Raw genomic sequence first — 21,198 nt, 5'->3', positions numbered from 1 at the left:
AGCCTATTCCCAAACCTGATTCCCTCATGGCTCTGTTTTTCCCCTTTTTCTCCTCATTTTTCAGCCATCTACAACTACGAGGCCGCGCAGGACGTGGAGCTGTCCCTGCAGGTGGGGGACACCGTTCACATCCTGGAGATGTATGAAGGTAGGTGCAGCTCTCAGGGGGGTTTGAGAGGAAAATAGGAACAAATCAAGTTTATTTTTCACATTTTAGATCTGTATTTTCAACTTCTGATATGCCCCAAAGCACAAATTTGGTGTATAGTGGTTGCTGCAGCCCCTTAATTTTTAAAATAGTGTTAAAAATGCAGAAATGCAGAGGATTTCTCATCTCTGTGCTGTTCCAGGCAGGGTTTATCGAGGTGAGGTTTCACCAATATCTCAAGGCAGCACTAAAAGAGAAAGAAACATTTGATTCTGGCTGTTCACTGCTATTTTCAGCCCACACCTCTTTGCTTTGGCTCCTCTTTGGGCCACACCAGGCACTTGTGCTCATGGGGTGAACTGATCCCACTGGAAAATAAGAATAATAATTAAAAAAAAAAATTCTTTTAACCTGAGTTAGTTTTTGATCTAAGTGGGTGACAGAAAAGGAGAGGGAAGGGCTGATTGTTTCAAAAGTTGTGTTGTTTTGAGCTGTAATATCACATACTGGCATTCAGTGTTCTTAAAATGCTCCAGTTATGGGGCTTCCATGCCCTTTTTAGACTTTTTTCCCAATCCTTTACTGGGACATTTTTCATAATACCTTAATGTAAACCACAAAGAAAACAGAATTCTTATTTTAAAGATTAAAATGGCACTTGAGTGTTTCAAATCTCCATATCAAATTTGACTCTTTGACAAAGATTTCAATCTTAGGGCTGGAACAGAGCCATTTAATCACTTTAAGGAATGTTCTGGTCACTGCTTCCCTCTCCAAAACTTAAAGTAGAAATCCAATTATTTTCACAAGCAGCATCGATTTGAAGGAAGATTCCGTGCCCAGGATCAGCGCTGGGAGCAGGGAGCTGCTGCTTCAGCAATTTGTTCTTGGCCAGTTGTTCCCTTTCCATCCTCTGGACCTGGCAGCAGCTCCCAGTCCAGGGAGATTCTGTCGTGGCTTTACCCTGTGGTGGGGGGAGAGGGGGAAAAGGGAAATATCACTGTGGAAAGTGCTGATTTATGACCTGGTTCTGCAAAAAGACCCAGGGGAGAGGATAGAAAACTCCCTTGGGAAGAGGAGGCACATTGTACTTCCCAAAATTTGTGGGGGATTTGCTTCTTTCTCGCTGTATTTTATTTTTTTATCACTGTTTAACCCTATTTCTTGTAATCAGCTCAGCAGAGGCGGGAATAGGGAATGAGTACATAAATGGCATTCCTTAGGTTTTTTTTTTTGGCCTGAAATATCCCAGTTTGGAGCTTTGTCAGGAGAAAATTGCCTGTGAACAGTTTGGGAAAGACGTGAATGTTTTCATACGTGAGGGGGAAAGTGGTTGTTCTCATGTGCTGAGCCATCAGTGGGGAACAGAAATCTGTGACCGAGGCACCTCGGAATTCCTGCAGGGCACCAAAAATCTCTTTTCCCAGAAAGAGCAGCCAGAAATCCGGGCCAGACAGTTGTGAGTGTACAGGAGAAGATGCACAGATGGTGACTCTGCTGTGGGTCTGCCCTAATTCCCCATAAATTCACCTCAAACCCTCCCAACTCTGATATTCTGTCTGCCTGGGAGGAACTTCTCATGTCTTCCCCAGACTCTTTTTCCGGAGATCGGCTCTCAGCTATGTTCCCAGCTCTCTGTGGGTCTGGTTTTGAGGATAAATGTTCTCACAGGAAGCTTTTTCTGCTCCTTTTCATGCTAATGCTGCCTGCTCACCAATAGAGCTGATAAAAACGGGTTTTGTTCTCTAATCACTGCTCTTATCTGGATACACAAACCTCGACTTAGGAAGAGTTTCCATGTCACCAGGGCGGTGGCTCTGTGGGAGGAATGGCTGGAGATGCCCTGTGGAGTCATTTTCTGGGGCTGGGAGAAGCCTCATGAAGTCATTTTGGGGGCTGGGAAATTCCCTATAAAGTGATTTTTTTGGGGGGCTGGGAGATGCCCTGTGGAGTCATTTTTTGGGGCTGGAAGACGCCCTGTGAAATAATTTTTTGGGTTTGGGAGGTGCCCTGTGGAGTCATTTTTGGGGGGCTGGGAGATGCCCTGTGGAGCCATTTTTTGGGTCACTGTCAGTTATCCCTGGCTGAGGGCATTCCGTAGGCTGTCAGTGACATTCCTTAGGGAATTCAGGGGAGTTCTAGGATTGTCCGGGGGCTCTCATGTAGAGGTAGCAGCCCCTGGGAGCACCTTGGTGTCATTCCCCAGCTCGGGGTGCTCAGGAGCATCTCCCACGAGTCCCCACAGTGTCCCCAGGGCTGTTCCTTCCCGGCCCTCCGGAGCATCCCTGCCTTTCCCCGTTTGCAGCAGCAGCAGTGGGTTTCTCAGCCAGGTGTCACACGTGGAGCTCTTTGTGCTCGGGGATTTGGCTCTGCCGGCTCTGCAGGGATCCAAGTGCACAGTTCCCTGTGGGGAGGTGGCAGTCCCGGGGCTCTGCTGGGATTTGGTGTTAGCAGTAAATGTTATCGAGCTCCCGGGGCTGGGAGACGTGGCACTGATAGAGCCGAGCTGCTGCAGGAGCTGGGTGAGAGGCAGAGGCAATAAAGGGAATTTTGGGTGCGCTTTGGGGCAGCTGTGGGCTGCACAAACCTCTCCTGAGGTGGCTGCCAAACCCTCCAGGCAGTCCCTGCAGTCGGGAGCTGCTCCTGGGCTGCCTCTCAGTGCCAGGAAACCCCTCTGAGTTGCACAATCCTCGCTCGGGTGTGCTGCCACACAGCAGCCTCTTGCAAAGGCTGGGATCACAAAATATCCTGAGGGGAAGTGACCCCCAGGGATCCTCCAGGCCAAGCCCTGGCCGTGCACTCACACCCCGAAATCCCACCCAGATTTGGGCGAGGCTCTGGCACTGCCCTTCTGTCAGTTAAGCTCTGTTTTCCCCTGTTCTGAGCACGCTTTGCCTCACGTTTTCCAAGCCCCAGTTGGGCTGATGCAGTTGGGGTGGATGCTGAGTGCACCAGAGGAGATAAGGGGGTGATAACCCAGGGGGTGATAACACAGAGGGTGATGAATTTTTCTTCCCTGCAGCTCCCCTGTGCCAGGGATCCATCAGGGGGTGACACCCCTGGAAATGCAGCTCCAGCTTGGACAAAGGACATAGGGAAGGACAGAGGGAAACCACAGGCTGAGGAGTTTGAACTGAAGGTTCCAAATATTCCCAGCACAAGCTGATGTCCATGGAATCATGGAATGGTTTGGGTTGGAAGGGACTTTAAAATCATCCAGTGCCACCCCCTCCCATGGGCAGGGACACCTTCCGCTGTCCCAGGTTGCTCCAGTGTGGCCTTGGACACGTCCAGGGATGGAAAACCTTTCAGGGATGCTTCTCTGTGCCAGACACAATCTGTGTAGGGACACCTGAGAGCTCTCAGATCTTTTCTTGGATCGCTTTCCCTTTAAAGCAAATACAGCCAAACCCTCTGCAGAGCCCAGGGCTGTTTGTTCAGGTCTCACACTGCAGAGCACATTTTACTCTCTGTGTCCACAGAAGGGCACGAGGTGTTTGTACAAAATTTCTCCTTCCCCTGATAACAAGACAGGCAGTGCCTGCTCCTCTGCCTGCCAAGGATTCAGCGCTCTGCACGTGCTGCAGAATCCAAGAAAAGAAGGGAAACTTGCTGTCTCCAGGATTTTGGAGGCTGCTCCAGCGCAGGGAGTCTGTCCTTGAGCAGGGAGCTGGGAGGACACTTGGCTGTTGAGGGGAATCTCTCCTAATCCACAGGATTTATCATTATTATCATTAACTGTAGTATTTCAGGGAAGCTGTGGGAAAAGCCGTGCTGTGGGTGGAAGGAATGTGTGCTCACTGACCCCTGGCAGTGTCTGCTTCTGCTGGAAAGGAGTTTACCTTGAATTGGTTCCTGCTTTCAGCCATCGCTGTGCAGGGTGAAGCAATGCCCTGAGTGTGCTGTGGGACAGGACAGGGCCCCGAGGAGGAGGAACAAGGACCCTGTGGTCCAGCACGTGCCTTGGGCTTGCGTCACCGGGGAGAACTTATCATCGTTTGAGTATTTTCCTTAGATTTTCCTTTTCCATACTGCATAAAATCCATGTAATGCAAGGTAAAATTGAGGACCTGGTCCGTTAAAAAAACCCCAACAAAACAACAACCCCAGATTTTTTGATACCGCCTTGCAAGTCTGCTTTTTTGTGTGTTTTCACTCAGATTTCAGTCTGAATGTTGTAGCAGCTGAAATTTTCCCTGTCATCATCAACTGGAAAACCTTTTCTCCATTTTTAGCCCATCTCTGCTTGGGGAAAACACTCAAATACTTAAACATTCTCTTGTTCCTCTGAAAATTTAAGCAGACTTGGGGTTTTTTTAAGAAGAAATCATGTAATTAATCGACCACTGCCCAAAGATTGATGTTCCTGTTAAAGTGATGGATCAAGTTATTGAAAATGGGAGCAGAATTCTGATAAAAGTCGCACGAGGTGCTTGCAGGAACAGCTTTGCATAATCAGGCCCAACATGCTTTTATGCAATGATTGCAAAATATTTTACAGGAATGGGGGCAATGCCAAGGGGCCCTCTGAAACAGGAGGAAGTTGTGCTGTCAAAGGGCTGAATGTGTCAAATGGGTTTGGAATCACTCCTGATAAATTCCATGAGCTCTGTATCCCACCCTGAGTAATTTGTGCTTTCCTGTTCAATTAATGACAACTTGGATAAAAATAGAACCTAAATCTGCTCATCCCTAATCCAGGACCTCATCCATTGCTCCATGAGCAATGGGTAATCTTGTTTTCCTCCTGTGGAAAGAAATGGAATTTCTTCTTTCCTCCGAACTTATTACTGGATTATTGGAGGTTGTGTGGCTGAGGTTCCTCTAGAGAAAGAGGGACAGAACTGCACTCCAGAAAATAAATAAATGGCAAAACACAACCACATGCATGTAAGAATCCTCAATAAAATACAAATTAAACCATTCTAAGCTCTGATTTATGGTCGAGGAGTGTCAGACCATGGTTCCCTATGGAAACTTCTTTGATAAATACAGCAATATGGGGGGAACGACCACAAAACCACAAAAAAAAAAATTGAAAACGAACCCAAAGAAACCAGCCTCCCCTCCTCTCTTCTGTGCCTGATTATTCCCTTAAAGCTCTTTGCCTTCTTGATGCTGCCACTCAGCTGGACGTAATCTCCTTGGAGGGGCTTTAATGTCCCTCCCAACCCAACCCATTCCATGGAAATCCTCGTTAAACCCCAGGTGCCAAAGAGAGGAGAAATGTTGTCTCAGTGACATTTGCCCCTGAGGCCTGGGCATCACAATTATTACTTTTATCTTACAGTTTTTAGCTCTTGCCAAGGTAATATTGATAAACAGGATTTGTGCCAGGGCAGGGAGCTCAGCTCCTGCAAACTGAGGTGTCTTCACAGGAGTGGGTCCCAAATGAGAAGATCAATGAATTGATGCTGTAGAAAGGTGGTGAGAATTACAATTTGTATTTAATTGCTGTCAGCAGGGAATAGTTAAATAAAATATCTGTGTTTGCTTTGCCAGGCTGGTACCGAGGATACACACTGCGAAATAAATCCAAGAAGGTACGACCTCACTTTTGGGTGACTCTAAATTTTAATCTCACGCCTTTCCAGACCCCATCTGGTGCTGACAACTGCTGTATTTCTTGTCTTGACATCACACAGGACTCCTGGGCACTGTGTTCTTTCCTCTGACAGAAATAAATGGCCTTGAGCTGAAGGTTCAGAGCCATGAGTTGGGTATTCCTCCACTGGAAGCACAAGGAATGCAGTTGGAACTTTCAAAATTAACTGTTCCCATTTCCATACATGAGTTTATTGCTTTATTATGATGCTCTTGGACCTGTGCACATCCAGCATTAGTTATATTTAATGGGAATATCAGAGTTTTGACTGGAAAGTATTCCAGAATTACACATCCCTGGGCCTGAGCCAAGCTGCTCGAAAAGCTGCTTGGGCTGGAAGCTGCCTGGAAATCCAGGTTTCCCTAGGAATGCTGGCACCTCTCTTGTGGTAGCATCCTCACAGCCTCTGTTTTCAGGGATAGAGAGGAGTGAAAAGCGAACAGAAAAGGATTCCAGCATTCCTGGAAGGTTTCTCTGTAACAACAAAAATTTGAGCATTTCTGCAGGTTCCGGTGGTGGGAGCTTTGCTAGGGAGCACAGGGCAGCCTGACAGAGGACTCCAGCAACACGCCGTGGCAATGACTGTGAATTTTCAGGGATTTTCAGCATTTCCTGCAGGAAGATGAGGGTTGTTAGGGCAAAACGAGGAATCAGCTTCTCTGAGTTGGCAGTATGGAACCTGCTGCTCCTCCCTGTCCTTTTTTCCTGGCATACTGGGACATTTCTCGCTCCTTTCCCCTGCTTTATATTAAATATATTCTTGTCACATCCTATCCCACAGCAGGATTGATTTATTTCATTTCTCTCTGTATTTTTAGGGCATTTTCCCAGAAACTTATATCCATTTAAAAGAGGCCATCGTGAAGGACCGGGGGTAGGTTGGCACTTCTTTGGCAGCAAAACCGAGGGAATTTCATTCCATTTAAACCCCAAAATAACCAATTTAAGTAGCTGTCGTTGTCACAAACATGGGGTGTACCTCCTGTGCTGGACTAGAGCTGCATAAATTCATTTTCAGAGCACTGACAAACCGGAGCAGTTGGGAGTAGGGGAGCAGGAGATGATTTGCAGAATGAAATGTCTCTGCTGGACAAGTCAGTAGTGGGGAGGGTCAGTCCAGCTCCTCTGGGGTCTCCTGCAAGTCATAACAGACTCCTGCTCGCAGCCAAGGCCCAGCAGGAGCGTGGATTCCTTCCTGTCTTGGAAAACACTGGAGGAAATGACTCCTCCTTGGATTCCTCGAGCTGGGTCTGTGCTTGTTAAGTGAGAGCAAAACAGCGGCTGCAAAGGAAGGAACTTTATAAAACACTTCTTTTTTTAACTTCTATTTTCAAGTGACTGTTACTGTTGCTAGTGGGGGTTCTTCCAAACTTAATTTCTGTCTCTTTATCCTGATTTTGGGATGGATCCACTGGGAATAACAGGAGTGAAAGGAGCTTGAAGCATTTTGCATTAAAAATGAATGATGAATGTGGATGTGTGTGTTGAGAACAACTTAAGGGTCTTGACATCATGTGTGAGTGAATTGTGTGAAAATCAACCCCTCTGGTATTTCCATTTATATATTTATAAGAAAAGGGTGTTTTCTGTTAAGTTTTAACTCTGAGTGTGAAACCTTTCTCTGATTTTCTCCTTTTTCTCTCTCCAGGCAACACGAAACAGTGATTCCCAGTGAGCTGCCCCTTGGCCAGGAGCTCACCTCCACGCTGAGGGAGTGGGCAGTGATCTGGCACAAGCTGTACGTGGTGAGTTCTCCTCAGGGGTTGATGTTTTTCCCAGGTGAGCTGAGCTGAGCTGGGCTCTGTGCAGGGCACTCTGTGCCTCTGGATGGTGCAGAACCAAATGGTAAAATGGGGCTTGAGAGGGGCTCAGAGTGTTCTGCTGGCAGGTGTGGGATCACAGGACTGAGGTGGGGTTCCCTGGGCTCAGAGAGCTGTGGGTGGCAGCCAGGGACTGGCACAGGTCACACTGGCACCGTGTCAGGGCGGGGTGGGAGTCACAGCTCACCTGGAAAATCCAGGCTCTGGCTTTGCCTGTCCTGTGTCAGCCCTGTGTGAGGGCAGGAAAACCCAGCTGGGCACAGAACTGTGGAGTTTGGGCCCAGCTTTAGGCAGGGCTGAGCTCTGCTGTGCCAGGAATGCTGTAGGTATCTCATGGACTGGCTGATCCCTACCCGGAGTGTCCTGGGCCCAAACAGGGAGCAGGCAAAGGGAGAGAATCGGGGATGTGTTGTGGGGGGAGATGCAACTTGTCAAAAGCCACATCATGGAATGTCCTGGGACCATCAATCCAGCCCCTGGCCCTGCACAGACACCCCAAAATCCCACCCTGGGCATCCCTGGCAGCGCTGTCCCCACGCTCCTGGAGCTCTGGCAGCCTCGGGGCTGTGCCCATCACCCTCTGGGGGGAAGAACCTTTCCCTAAAATCCAAGCTGACCCTCCCTGGCCCAGCTCCAGCCCTTCACTAGGTCCTGTCCCTGTCCCAGAGCAGGAGCTGCCTCGCAGAAGGAATTTCTTGGCTGCTCCAAGGCCTCCCATGTCTGGAGCTCTCAGTGTCCTAAAGGAGCTCTCGTGTCCTAAATCCCTGACCACAGGAGTCACCTCAGCAGTGTCACAAGCCGAGGCCCTGCAGAGATGTGGGGATTTTCCTCCAGTAGGTGCTCCTTGCTCAAAGAAATGAGCCCACAGTGAGTTGCCTTATTTTAAAGGTGATTAAGGCAAATTAAAAAGTCAAACTTGATTTTTCTTCAAGCGGTAATGAGTTCAGCCTGTGTAGAATGGGCTCCAGTACTTTAATTAAGAAGAGAGAGTTTAAATGAGCTCTAATCACTCAGTGCACCCAGAGCAAATTTTCCTATTGGAAATTTCACCAGGCCACAAATACGTTGTGTTTGTGTGCCGTGAAACCACAAGAATTTGTTCCACCCTCTCAATTTAATGAGAAGCTCTACGTGATGGTATTACTATGTAAAAATAGAGTTTTGTTCCCGACATTTTTTGTTTCTGAGTAACTTTCAGATCCCAGCCTCAGAATCTGTTTTTTTAATGAGCAGAAGTCTTTCATGTTCCTGTGCTTAACCAATATAAGTCTTAAAATAGGTTTGGAAAATGTTGTGGTTTAAAATGGATTTGAGTTTATTTTATTTTCCCTGCAGTACGTAGTAAAAGAACTTTAAAAGAAGCTAAAGGAGGAAGGAGGCATTTGAGGAGAAAAAGGAAACATGAGGGGATTTTTTATTTTGGCAGCATTTCATTTCACTTCTTTAATTTCTGTGGGTTTCATTGCAGCATTGGCTTTATCTCCACTGCAAAATAAATATAAAAATGGGGAGAGTTTTTAATTGCTTTAGTTAATAGGAATTAGCTGTGGAGATAACTCAGGTCAAATTGAGGTCTGCTCTGAAAATTCACACAAATTGCCTTCTCTTGTAGGTATTTTTATGAAAGAACATGTTTTTTCTTTGTTTATTAAATACATCTCTGATATCCTTTCTATGCAGCTAAAAACTCAAGTAACCCCTGTCAGCACCTTGGTGTTCACCCAGATCAAAGGGAAGATTGTTGTTGATCCCTTTAAGTGTGGGGGAAATAGGAGTGATTTCTATAATTCATGTTGGGATGAGAATGGGGAAATAACTGAAACTGGCTTCTCTTTGTGCTGTGGGGGAGCAGGGGGGGGTTGCAGTTCACCATTAACAGCTCCAGAGCCCAGTGAGCACCAGCAAAGGGCCACTGGCTGGGTGGAGATGGGCCCCAAACCCTCCCCACGGCATTTTAGAGCTGAACGACCTCATCCTGTCCCAGTAATGCCAAATTTGTGGCACTTCCCTGTGAAAAGAGTCAGAATCCTCCCAGGAACTGCCTCACTGTGGTGGCAGAGAGGGGGTGAGGCCTGGGCTCCCTTTTAATGGTTTAAATTACTTACCTGAAACATCTAAAAGCTTATTTACTTCCCTGAGCACATATTGTCACAAGCAGGGTGGGTTTCCTCACATCCACGTTGGATTACAGCCCTCGAGCTTGGAGGTGCAGGAACAAGGTGTGTGGATGGGACTGATTTTATGAGGGTGCAACCAGGAAAGGGCCTGGGAAGTATTTTCATTGATTAGAGATGATAACAGAAGGGATGGCAGGAGGGAACTCTTCACCAAGCAGGTTTTGATGTCTTGTTCAGAGTCCTAGAACACAGTTGTGATCGTTTAACATCATCTCTCTGTCCCTTTTATAAAAAAACCTTCACTGGAGCAGTCTGGAAGTGCTGGAAAGCACCAGAGGCCTATTTTTAGTGGGTGAGGTTTTTCTGAAATAATGTCCCAGCGAAAGGTGAAGCCCTTAAAGACACTTAAAGATCTTAAAGGCACTTAAACCTTGGCAGTGCCAAGTGCTGCAGAATTTACTGCATGGGCCTGATCTTGTGGTGTCATAAAGGGCCAGGTATTTTTAGTTAAATAAAACTCATGTGGTTCTGGAGCTGCACACATTTCGGAAGGGTTGCTGAGCTGAGGTTTCCAGGTTTGCCTTGCTTAAAATTGCCCCTATTTTGCCTGCAGAACAACAAGACCACTCAGTTCAGGCACGTGCAGCAGCTCACCTACAGCCTGATAGAGTGGAGATCCCAAATCCTCTCTGGGACCCTGCCCAAGGATGAACTGGCTGAGCTCAAGAAGAAAGTCACTGCCAAGATTGACTATGGCAACAGGTGAGCTCCAAACTGTGCCTGGAAGGCAGGGGAGAGTCCCAAACCCCACGAGAGGCTCTTAATGCAAAACTAGGCACTGAATTAGGCTTAAATTTTTCCTTGGAAAGGGTGAAATGGCTGCTTTGAGTCCCCATGACAACGTGGCCACCTGGCAGTTGGTCCTTGATATGCCACGGATCTCTGCGCCTTGGCAGGAATTCTCCTCTCTTAATTCTGCAAAAATCCTGGCACGTGGTGGCCTTTTCCTTGGAGCCCAGTTTGTGCCTGGATTTGGATGGTGGTGAGGAAATACTCTGCTTTATCAGCAGCTGAGGGGCAGGATTCCATAGGAATCCTCGGTGGTTTGCAGTCTCCAGGACTCATTTATCTGCTGTCAGCCTTGGTGCAGGTCCAAGAATAACAATCAGATGCAGGCCATGAGCTTGGTAAATACTCATTCACCTTTGAAACAAAGCCATTTAAGCAGGAATAAGGGAGATGTCACTTTAGGATGGAGTTACCCAACTAATTCCTTCTCCCTTTATTGGGAAAATGGGGGAGAGATGTATTTTGAGCCAGGAAAACCAGCAGTGAGTGAGGTTATTACAAGGAGTGGGGTTGCTGAGCACTGGCAGCCCTGGGCAGTGATTTGATCTTTGCTTCTTACACATTCTGGCATTTTTTTTGTCTTCTGGGGCTGTCCAGGATCCTGGGCCTGGACCTGGTTGTCCGAGATGACAACGGGAACATCCTGGACCCCGATGAAACCAGCACCATCTCCCTCTTCAAGGCCCACGAAACTGCATCCAAGAGGATTGATGAGAGGATCCAGGAGGAGAAGGTACCTCTGGTGTCCCTGATTTGCCCTCTTCAGTCACTGTGCCCACTGTATTTTATATTCCTCTTGATGTTGTGCTCCTTTGGCAGCAGAACCAAATTCTCCTGTGTTTGTTCATCGTGGAAATACAAAATTTAATGGAAATATGAAAATCTTTGCAGTCCCTGCAGCAGAGTTTGGACCTCCGGGGGCAGCCAGTATTCAACTCCACACACACGTACAGCCTCTATGTGAACTTCAAGAACTTTGTCTGCAACATTGGGGAAGATGCAGAGCTGCTGATGAGCCTCTACGACCCTGATCTCTCCAAATTCATCAGGTAGGGGCTTTATTTTGTAGATTCTTAAGGAATTTAGTCAAGGTGATCATTCTGAAGAAGTCAACAGGGGTTAGAAAGGGGGATCCGGCAGATGTTTCTGAGTTCTGTTAGTTGCTGCCTCAGTTGGGGGAAAATTAGTTCCAATTACTCTGGAATTAGTTTCAGAGAGATAGGAAGTCCAGGCCCTACTTCTTAAAGCTGAGCATTTCTGTGATACACCAGCCAAAATCCCAGATAGGCTTTATATTCTTAATTATCCCTGCTGGGGTCACAAGCCTTGATGAAGCATCTGATTAACTGTTTCCCAATAAATCATGGATTTACATGGTGTGTGCTGTCCAGTCAGTGCCAGCTCACATCTAAAGAGTTGGGGAAGATATGAGGAGCTTTATCAGGGAGGCAGTTCCGTGTCAGGAACACTTGTGTGTCCATCGCTGCAGTTATCAGGAGCTGGAATTGTCCAGGCAAGCAGCTGCCAGGGCTCACCCCATCCTGCCTCCAGTAAATGAGTCACTTCCAAGGCATTTTGGGATAAAGGATTTGTCAAATATTCCTAAAAGATCAAAATACTTTGGGGCTTTTGCCAGGAAATGGGGAGTGTCAGGTGTTGATCAATTTAAATTTCTTTTTTCTCCCTTTCGTTGCAGTGAAAATTACCTGGTTCGTTGGGGCAGCAATGGGATGCCTAAAGAAATTGAGAAACTGAATAACCTCCAAGCAGTGTTTACTGTAAGTCCAGAGAATCCCAGGATGGGTTGGATTGGGAGGGACCTAAATCCCATCCAGCGGCACCCCTCCCCTGGGCAGGGACACCTCCCACTGTCCCAGGGTGCTCCAGCCTGGCCTTGGACACTTCCAGGGATCCAGGAACAGCCACAGCTCCTCTGGGAATTCCATCCCAGCCCCTCCCCACCCTCACAGAGAAGGATTCCTTCCCAATATCTGTGTATCCCTGCCCTGTGGCAGTGGGAAACCATTCCCTGTGTCCTGGCACTATGAAGGTCTCTCCATCCCCCTCACGGTCTCCCTCCAGCTCCAGAAGGCCACAATTGTTACCTGTGTATAACCCAACAAAACCTCTCTCTCCCTGTGTCTTCCTTTCCACTCAGAAAGAACACTGATGGAACTTGATTTGAAATCTTTTTTAGGACTTGAGCAGTTCTGACCTGATCAGGCCCAGGATCAGCCTGGTGTGCCAGATCGTGCGGGTGGGGCACATGGAGCTGAAGGACGGCAAGAAGCACACCTGCGGGCTCCGCAGGCCCTTCGGCGTGGCAGGTGGGGCCTCAGGCCTGGGGGACACCAGCACGGCCCAGTAAACCCAGGGAGGGACTGGGACAGTGGGCTGGGAGCTGGGAACTGTGTGCTGTAAATGCCAGCACAGCTGGGAGCTACCAGGGGCAGCATCTCTGCTCCAGAGTGGAGAAATTGTCCCCTGCAGGACCTTGAATGAAGGTTGTAGCCGGAGATCAAACACTGTCACTGCTCACTTTTGTCTCCTCCTACAGAGATAACAGGCTGCCACGGCTGCAGCAGACTTATCAGGGCCTTATCAGAGAGGGATTTGCTCCTCATGGGATAAAGCTGCGGGTTCTAAAGGACCCAGACTCCCAATTCTTATTTTATTCCTGGGATTTCTTGTGAAGGGACTTGCTCGAAATCGAGGGTGGAAATCAATTTGCAAAGAAGCAGCATTTGAATATAAGTGGAATTTCTTTGCCTTGAAATGCCCCAGTCCCACCTGGTTTTTCTCAGAGGGTGTGTTTTACCAGAGTGTATTCAGGTTATTCACACTCATTGCTGAGGGCTGACCTGCACATCAACAAAAAGTTAAAATGAGAGTGATGCCCTCTATTGCTGTCACAGAACCCCAGATTTTTTGGAGGGTTGGAAAGAACCTTAAATCCCATCCCGTTCCACCCCTGCCATGGCAGGAACTCCTTCCACTATCCCATGTCGCTCAGAGCCCTTGTTTTGAGTGACACTGGCCCAAGATAAACCCTTGTTGTTTCCATTCTGAGAGGGGAAAGCTTTCTGTGGGTTCCTGGCAGCTCTGAGCGATGCTCTGGTGTCGTTGCAGTGATGGACATCACTGACATCATCCATGGCAAGGTGGACGACGAGGAAAAGCAGCATTTTATCCCCTTCCAGCAGTGAGTACTGGGCTCCAGAGCTCTCCCCACCTCTGGCTAAAGCAGTTGTCCTTTGGGGAAGGGCAGATTTGTGTGGGAGCCTGGCAGAGCCCCAGGGGCTCTACAAACAGATCAGCTGATAGCAGGAGTCAGCCCTTTGCAGGGGGAGGTTTCTGGCACCCCTCAGGAGCTTTTGTTCTCCTCGGTCTCTGTGACAGACTCAATTGCTTGGGGACTTTGGCAGGGCAGCTGGAATCTCTGTGGGGTGAGGAAGAGGAGCACAGAGCAAAATAATGCTGTGGGGCCTGGGGGATGAGACTTTCAAAATTATTGGCGTGTTGAAGGGCAGGATTTTCAGAGAGACTGAGAGGGACCCAGCTCTTTGTCACTGCTGTGTGGGACCCCTGCGCTGCCCCTCCCCTTCCCACAGTTCCTTCTCAGGGTCAGTCAGTAGGGAAGGGATTTCTCCCTCTTCTTGGGGGAGAAATTCCAGCCCCAGTGAGTTCTGCATTTCTGCACTGAGAGTTAGACTCGTGTGTTTGTTCTGCCTGCTCTGACTGCTCACGTTCTTTGGCACGTTGGAGTAATGAAAATGGAGCTTGTTTGGGTAGACTCAGCCTTGTTGTTACAGCCCTAAATATAGCAAAGCATTGGCTGCAGCCATTTGTTATTACAAGGTATTTTCAGGGGAGATTTGGGGTTCTTCCTCTGCCCTTTCAGGGCCTGCAAGGATGGCTTTTCCCTTGAAGAATTATGTTAGTCTGCTACTTTTTTTCTGTGTGTTTGTTTGGTTATTTTTTATTTGTTTAGGGTCTTTTGGTTGGTTTAATTGTTTTGGTTTGGGTTTTTTGTTGGTTTTTTTTTTTTTTTGCTTGTTTGTTGGATTCGGTTTTTGTTTTGTTGGTTTGGGGTTTTTTCCCATTTTTCTTCTGCTCTAATGAGGCTGAGTTCAGACCCCCAGCTGGACACCAGGATGGGCAGCCTGTGGAGACCTCGTTTGTCCCCCATTATTGATGCTGTGGATGCAGTCAGGGTCAAGATCCAAACCTCAATAGTCTTATTTGTGACTAGGGATGGGTTCATCACTTAGGTGATCTCACAGCAGGCATTAATTTATATTTATTTATATTAATTTACCAATGGTTAATCTGCATAGGAACAGCTCTGAGGCAAACCTGAAGTCAGGGCTTAAACCCTCAGGTCAGTGTTACTGACCTTAGGCTTGAGGGATAAACTGTGATGCATTTCCTAGTTTGAAGGTTAAGTGGATTTTGCGCAGGTGAAGGAATGAAAATCCCCACGGAATCCTTTAAAAACCCTCACATTTGTTTGGAAAACAGCCGGCTGTTGGCCAACCCTCTCCTCGTATGTGCTTGGTGTCAGTCTGTCCCGCTTCCTGATCCCGTTTTTGTGGCCCTCCTGCCCAGGATTGCCATGGAGACCTACATCAGGCAGCGCCAGCTCATCATGTCCCCCCTGATCACCTCCCACGTCATCGGCGAGAACGAGCCCCTCACGTCTGTCTTCAACAAAGTCATCGCTGCCAAGGAGGTCAACCACAAAGGCCAAGGTGTGACCCGGGCTGGGGAGGGTTCCCTGCTCTCCAGGGGAATAAATGCGTGGTGAAAGTCCAGGGATCAAGGTTTAGTGGAGTTCAGTCCCTTCCCTGAGCCCAGTGTGTGCTCTGTGCCATGGCTGTCCCTTTGTCACCCCACCATGTGGAGCTCAAATCCAGATAAAACCAGATAAAACTTGCATGGGAACAGCTCCTCCAGCTCCTCTCTTGCTTGCTAGTAATATGTGTAAGGTCAATATATTTTAACACCTTTAAAATAAAACCGTTTTATGGGCTTGAAATATTGGTAAAATTGGATATTTGTGTATCCCAAATGGTTTTGGGGTTAAATCACATTATTCCAGATTTTTCTGGTCTTCCTTGGGTCAAAGACACACAATATTAATCTCTGAAAGTTTGGGGTTTACTTCAGAGAATCTTCTTGCCCAGTAAAGTCTTACTCAGCATTAGGGAGGTAGAGAACTGGGCAAGAGAGAACCAGCTGGGGACATGGAGTTCTCATGAAAGCACAGTTTTCTGGAAGCCCAGGCTTAAATTTCATGGGCTTGTAACATTTTTTGCAGTAAACAAGTGTTATCTCCCTTTTCTTAGGTCTCTGGGTCTCTCTGAAGCTGCTCCCTGGGGATCTGGCTCAGGTTCAGAAGGATTTTTCCCACCTCGTAGACAGATCCACTGCAGTGGCTCGAAAAATGGGGTTCCCTGAGATCATCCTTCCTGGTAGGTGCCGTGTGCCTCTGCATTCCAGGGAGTGAAAGAGCCACCTGAAATTCTAGAATTTCTGTCACAAAAAGATTTATTAAAAAAAGAAGATTAATTTTTATCTGAAAACTTCTTCTTTTTCTTCAAATTTCCAGATTTTTTTTTATTTTTTTGTAACAAGAAGTGAAAACATGAGTTTCCTTTCTTATGGTAAAGTGATGGTTTATGGAGTTTTTGGGAGAAAATTCTCTTTAGTCAAAGGGATTTTTGTTGCATATGGCTTTGACCCACCTGTTCAGAGTGGATTTAACCCTACAGGGCTCATTAAGTTAAAAAAATACATAAGGACAGAGGTTTATAAAAAGGAAAATGGTTCTTTTTAAAAGATTTTGTGTAATTTGAGATGGGGACGAAATAATTTTATGTCGGGTGTCGTTAATTAGCAAAAAGTTAAGAAGAAAATGAGGATAAACGTGGCAGCCAAGGATGTTAATGTTAACCTGTTGAACTGGGAATGAGAAACCAGCTCGTTGAACACTGGGAATTGCAGGTGATGTTCGGAATGACATCTACGTCACCCTGATCCAGGGGGAGTTTGACAAAGGCAAGAAGAAAACCCCCAAGAACGTTGAGGTCACCATGTCTGTGCACGACGAGGACGGGAACCTGCAGGAGGTAGGACAACCTCTGACACCCTCTGAAGATTTACCATCAAAATGCTCCATATTTACCTTTCTCCCCCATCCCCTTGTGGTTTTGCCCAAAGAAAGCCATCCACCCTGGTGCTGGCTACGAGGGAGTCTCTGAGTACAAGTCTGTGGTGTATTACCAAGTCAAGCAGCCCTGCTGGTACGAGACCGTCAAGGTACGGCTCTGTCATTCACTGTGCTCCTGCCTTCGTGTAGAAACCAGGACTCCTTTAGAACCAGCAGCTGCCTCAGCACCAGAACGTGCTGGGCAGTGGCTGAGGACAGGGAAAATGCTGTGTTTTCATGGTGCTCTCCCCTGCAGGTGGCCATTGCCATAGAGGAAGTCAGTCGCTGCCACCTGAGGTTCACGTTCCGTCACCGCTCGTCCCAGGAGTGTGAGTACCAGGGAGGGACACCTGCAGGGTGGCTGTGCTCTTCCCACTCCCACTGAGTGTAGAACTTGCATTGCTGTTCCCAGTGTTGTGGATTTTTTTTTTTTTTTTTGCTGAGTTTACTTATTCCTGGTTTTGTGGGAAGTAAAAAAAAAAGGCATTCAAATTGTTTGTAGCTGAGGTTTGGTGCTGGTCTTCTTCTGAAACTGAAATTTGATAAGGAGCAACATTTTAGCCCCCCAAAAGGCAGTTACCAATGTTTGTTACTGCTTTGGCTTCTCAGTGTAGGGTGTTGCTTTCAATTTATTTCACAAAATTCACTGCAAGGCCTGGTGGGCTCCTAATGATCTTCCTATAGGAGGATTTGTAATTAGATTAATGAAAGGCTAATGAGAGAGTTAGACCCAGAAATTCCATCAGATCACTTCAGAGCCCTGAAACTGGATCAATAATGTGAGACTCAGCCATTGAAAAGCTCTCAAAGGCACCTGGTTATGGAGGCAGTGATGTCCTTCCACATCCACAGCTCACAAACCCAAATCCCAACCAAAATATCCATAGAATTCTATATCAGAGCATCATTGAATTGTTAAGGTTAGAAAAGACCTGGAAGATGAAGGCGTCCAACCATTAATCTGTTCATCTATCAGCATAAAAACCTCTGAAACTGTGTGTGACGTGCTCCAGGGAGGATGTGCTTGTGTAGCTGCAGTTAGCTGTTCAATAAAGCTGCTGATGTGGTTGGAGGGCTGCATTTTGGATTGTAGGATGTGAATAAGACAATTCCTAATGAAGATTTCTCCTGTTGGCAGCCAGGGACAGGTCTGAGAGGGCTTTTGGCGTGGGCTTTGTGAAGCTGATGAACACAGATGGAACGACACTGCAGGATGGCAAACACAATTTGATTGTGTACAAGGTAACCTGGGCATTTCCAGCCTTGTCTCGTGTTTAACTCATCACAACTCTCTCCTGGCTGATTTTCCAAGCAGTAGAAAACTACAAAGGGTGTGTGGGGGGTGGTACATCCTCCTAAACTCCGCAGCTTTGGAAAGAGCTCAGTTCATCTGCGGTATGGGCACTTTATTCCCTGATATCAGAAATCCAAACACTGATAGAGATTAAAAAGTGCTTAAACCCCATTCTGCTTTTCACTGGGACGTGACCCTTCTCTCTGCTGTGTCCAACCAACAGGGTGACAACAAGAAAATGGAAGATGCCAAGAGTTATTTGACCCTTCCTTGCACCAAAACGGAGATGGAGGAGAAGGAGGCTCCTTCAGGGAAAAACCTGCACCCTCTGGCCAACTTCACCCCCACCAAGGACAGCACAAAGGACAGCTTCCAGATTGCCACGGTCATCTGCTCCACCAAACTCACCCAGAACGGTAGGCCTTGTGCTGGGAGTTGAAATGCACAGGGCATTTTCTTCAGGCAGGTTTTTGTGTGTGGGCAGAGAGCTTCAGCTTCAATTTTGCTGCTCGTGTGTCAGTGGCAGCCCTGTCCCATCAGGCTGCCAGAGCAAGCTCCCAGGATGTTTGTGCAGCCTCTGGAAACCATTTCACACAATTATTGGATCCAGACTGCCGCTGTTAAACCCAACAAGTTTGCTGGCACGTGTGGAAATGTCACCTGTCAGTGATAGTGTTTTGTCAGAATTTTAAGTATTGAAGGTTAATTCCCTTCTTTCCTCTGCCTGTTCAGAGAGCAGCAGTTGGGACTGAGCTCCCCAGGTGATGATGTGAATTAACTCTGCCTTACTGCCAAAGGGGTCAAAATAAAGAGTGATCTGTGAATGAGCCCAGCATGTGCTGGTAAATGATGGGAGATTTCCAGTAGCTCTGGAAGGCTCTTGGGGTAAGCCATACACTCTAATAAAATTCCTGGCTGGAGATACCTGCTCTTGAGTCCATAAAAAATGTGTTATCAGATGGCAGCCAGGTTTCCATTTATAGCAGAGCTTCTCTCTCTTGCCAAGACAAAAGAAGCACCTCAAGGTAACATTCTGTACCTCAGGGTGACTTTTCCTTGTGCACTGACTCTAAAAATAACCCCCAGCCTTGCTCTGGGCTGCTGTGCAGCCGTTCAGTCAGCTGGCAGCTGTGATTGCTGACTGCTGCTTTGTGTCCTTGCCAGTTGACCTGCTGGGATTGCTGAACTGGCGCTCCAACTCCCACAACATCGCCCACAACCTCAGGAAGCTCATGGAGGTGGAAGGAGGAGAAATTGTGAAGGTATTCATAGGGATTTGAGCCTCCTTGGTGCACAGACTCCCGTGTGTCAGCCTTTGTTGGACCCAAAAGGTGTCTGGGTAGGCTGGGAGGGCAGTTCTGGGTGCTGCAATGGGAGAATCATCAAAGCATGGAATGGTTTGGCTTGGAAGGGACCTTAAAATCAGCTTTTTCCACCCCCTGCCGTGGGCAGGGACACCTTCCACTATTCCAGGGTGCTCCAACCTGGCCTTGGACACTTCCAGGGATGGGGCAGCCACAGCTCCTCTGGGAACCTGTGCTCCACCTCTTTTTAGTGGAATTCACCAGAATTACAGAAGTTAAATATTCCGGGGATCAGGGAGAGGGCGGTGACTTTATTTTCCCCTTTATCCTTATGGAATGACAGATACATCCAAAGCCTAACTTAATTTTCAACTCCTTTGTAATTGAGGAGGGACTTGCTGTGAATCTGGGAACAGAGACAGCCCAAAGATCTCATAGAACACTGCGGGGAATGGACCTGAAATGGGGGGAATTCCCACAGAAAATGGTCTGGCGGAGGATTCAGGAGGAGGTCTTTACCTGCAGAGAGGGGTTCCAAGAGTCAATGTGCTGGGATTATGCAAGGTCCTGGTTTTATAGAGCAGCTGAACCACTGCAGTTAATGCAGTGTCCCTGCAGACAGGCTGTGTGCAAGGTCCTGCCTCGGGACAGGGTTGGGGCTGCCTGGGAGAGTTCAGGATTTTTATCCTGGGGGATGAAAAGGCGATAGAGCAGCAAAATGGGGCCATTCAGGGCTGATCAGAAAAGATCTGCCTTGCTATAGAGGTGATCCTGCCAATCGTGGCATGAGCACAGGGCTCAGATCCCTTTGTAGATGTTTTCTCATGGACAGGTTTTACAGTCCAGCCGGGCTGGAAGGGGAGAAATGATCCAATTCCTGCTCTTGTGCAGGATGCCAGAAGCAGCTGCCTTTCCCCCCCCCTTTTACTGCTCCTTTTCCCCTCTAGTTTTTGCCAGACACCCTCGATGCACTTTTCAACATCATGATGGAAATGTCAGAAAATGAAACCTATGATTTCCTGGTGTTCGATGCCCTGGTGAGTGAATCTTCTGTGGGTTCAGAATTTGTTTTCAGCCACATTTCCAGTCTGTTCCTGGTGATTCCTTTAGATGAGCAGTTGGTATTTTGCTCTAGAGATAAGTTATATTTAAACACTTCTTAAGGCTTTTTCAGGACTGAAATGCACTCAGGTTTTTTAGTAACCACAGTGAAAACAGCAATGAATTGCACACACAGAGCATTTAGTGACTGTTAGAACATTAATAACTCTGTAGCATTAATGCAGCTGGTAAAACAAAGAAAAACTATAACCCAGCAAAACAAATGGAATTAGAGGTTGTTCTGTTTGAGTTAGACTGTGCAGCTCTGTGCATCTGTTTCCTTCTGGACTTTTGGCAGGTATTTATTATTTCTTTGATTGGAGACATCAAGTTCCAGCATTTCAATGCTGTGCTTGAGACTTACATCTACAAACACTTCAGTGCAACCTTGGCCTATGTGTGAGTATTGGTCCCAGACCTTGGTGTCTCCCAGCAGTGTCACTGAGGGCTTTGGGGATGACATCAGCTCTTGGTGATGTACTTGATTAGGTAATTTTTGATGATGTTAATGTGATAAAGGCAGCAGAGAGCAGACTTCCATCCCTTCTCTGCTTTCAGGAGAGAAAAAGTCCTTCTTGTTGCTCTTTTTGCCCTGTAAAAAGTTCTGTTGTGAGAATTTTTCCTGTCAAAACAGACACTTCTGTCATGGTTCTTGGCTTTCCAGCCCCTTGATCAAGCACCCCTCAGCCAAAGGTCATCACCCTTGTGGTAACAGAAGTGAAAAGTTAAAACTGAGGCCAAGAGGGAGG

At 47.3% G+C, this 21,198-nt stretch overlaps 1 protein-coding gene across 6 annotated transcripts in view; it reads left to right on the top strand.

The window, feature by feature from the left end:
• The window catches only part of DOCK5 (dedicator of cytokinesis 5), a 73,502-nt gene that overhangs the window by 15,796 nt on the left and 36,508 nt on the right, over window positions 1-21,198 (top strand). For all 6 annotated transcript variants that reach the window (XM_048287382.1, XM_048287381.1, XM_048287380.1 and 3 more), the window contains exons 2-21: window positions 65-148; window positions 5,651-5,691; window positions 6,572-6,627; window positions 7,402-7,498; window positions 10,304-10,452; window positions 11,137-11,272; window positions 11,431-11,588; window positions 12,236-12,317; window positions 12,737-12,866; window positions 13,669-13,741; window positions 15,148-15,290; window positions 15,888-16,013; window positions 16,546-16,670; window positions 16,762-16,860; window positions 17,007-17,079; window positions 17,889-17,992; window positions 18,268-18,460; window positions 19,209-19,306; window positions 20,296-20,385; window positions 20,748-20,848. In XM_048287382.1, the coding sequence (XP_048143339.1) occupies window positions 65-148; window positions 5,651-5,691; window positions 6,572-6,627; window positions 7,402-7,498; window positions 10,304-10,452; window positions 11,137-11,272; window positions 11,431-11,588; window positions 12,236-12,317; window positions 12,737-12,866; window positions 13,669-13,741; window positions 15,148-15,290; window positions 15,888-16,013; window positions 16,546-16,670; window positions 16,762-16,860; window positions 17,007-17,079; window positions 17,889-17,992; window positions 18,268-18,460; window positions 19,209-19,306; window positions 20,296-20,385; window positions 20,748-20,848 (2,158 nt within the window). The remainder of the gene's footprint in view (window positions 1-64; window positions 149-5,650; window positions 5,692-6,571; window positions 6,628-7,401; window positions 7,499-10,303; window positions 10,453-11,136; window positions 11,273-11,430; window positions 11,589-12,235; window positions 12,318-12,736; window positions 12,867-13,668; window positions 13,742-15,147; window positions 15,291-15,887; window positions 16,014-16,545; window positions 16,671-16,761; window positions 16,861-17,006; window positions 17,080-17,888; window positions 17,993-18,267; window positions 18,461-19,208; window positions 19,307-20,295; window positions 20,386-20,747; window positions 20,849-21,198) is intronic.

Source organism: Corvus hawaiiensis, chromosome 27 (assembly GCF_020740725.1).
Source record: "Corvus hawaiiensis isolate bCorHaw1 chromosome 27, bCorHaw1.pri.cur, whole genome shotgun sequence".
Classification (NCBI taxonomy): domain Eukaryota; kingdom Metazoa; phylum Chordata; class Aves; order Passeriformes; family Corvidae; genus Corvus; species Corvus hawaiiensis.
Note: the sequence above shows the minus strand (reverse complement) of the source record. Positions and strands in the feature narration are given on the sequence as shown.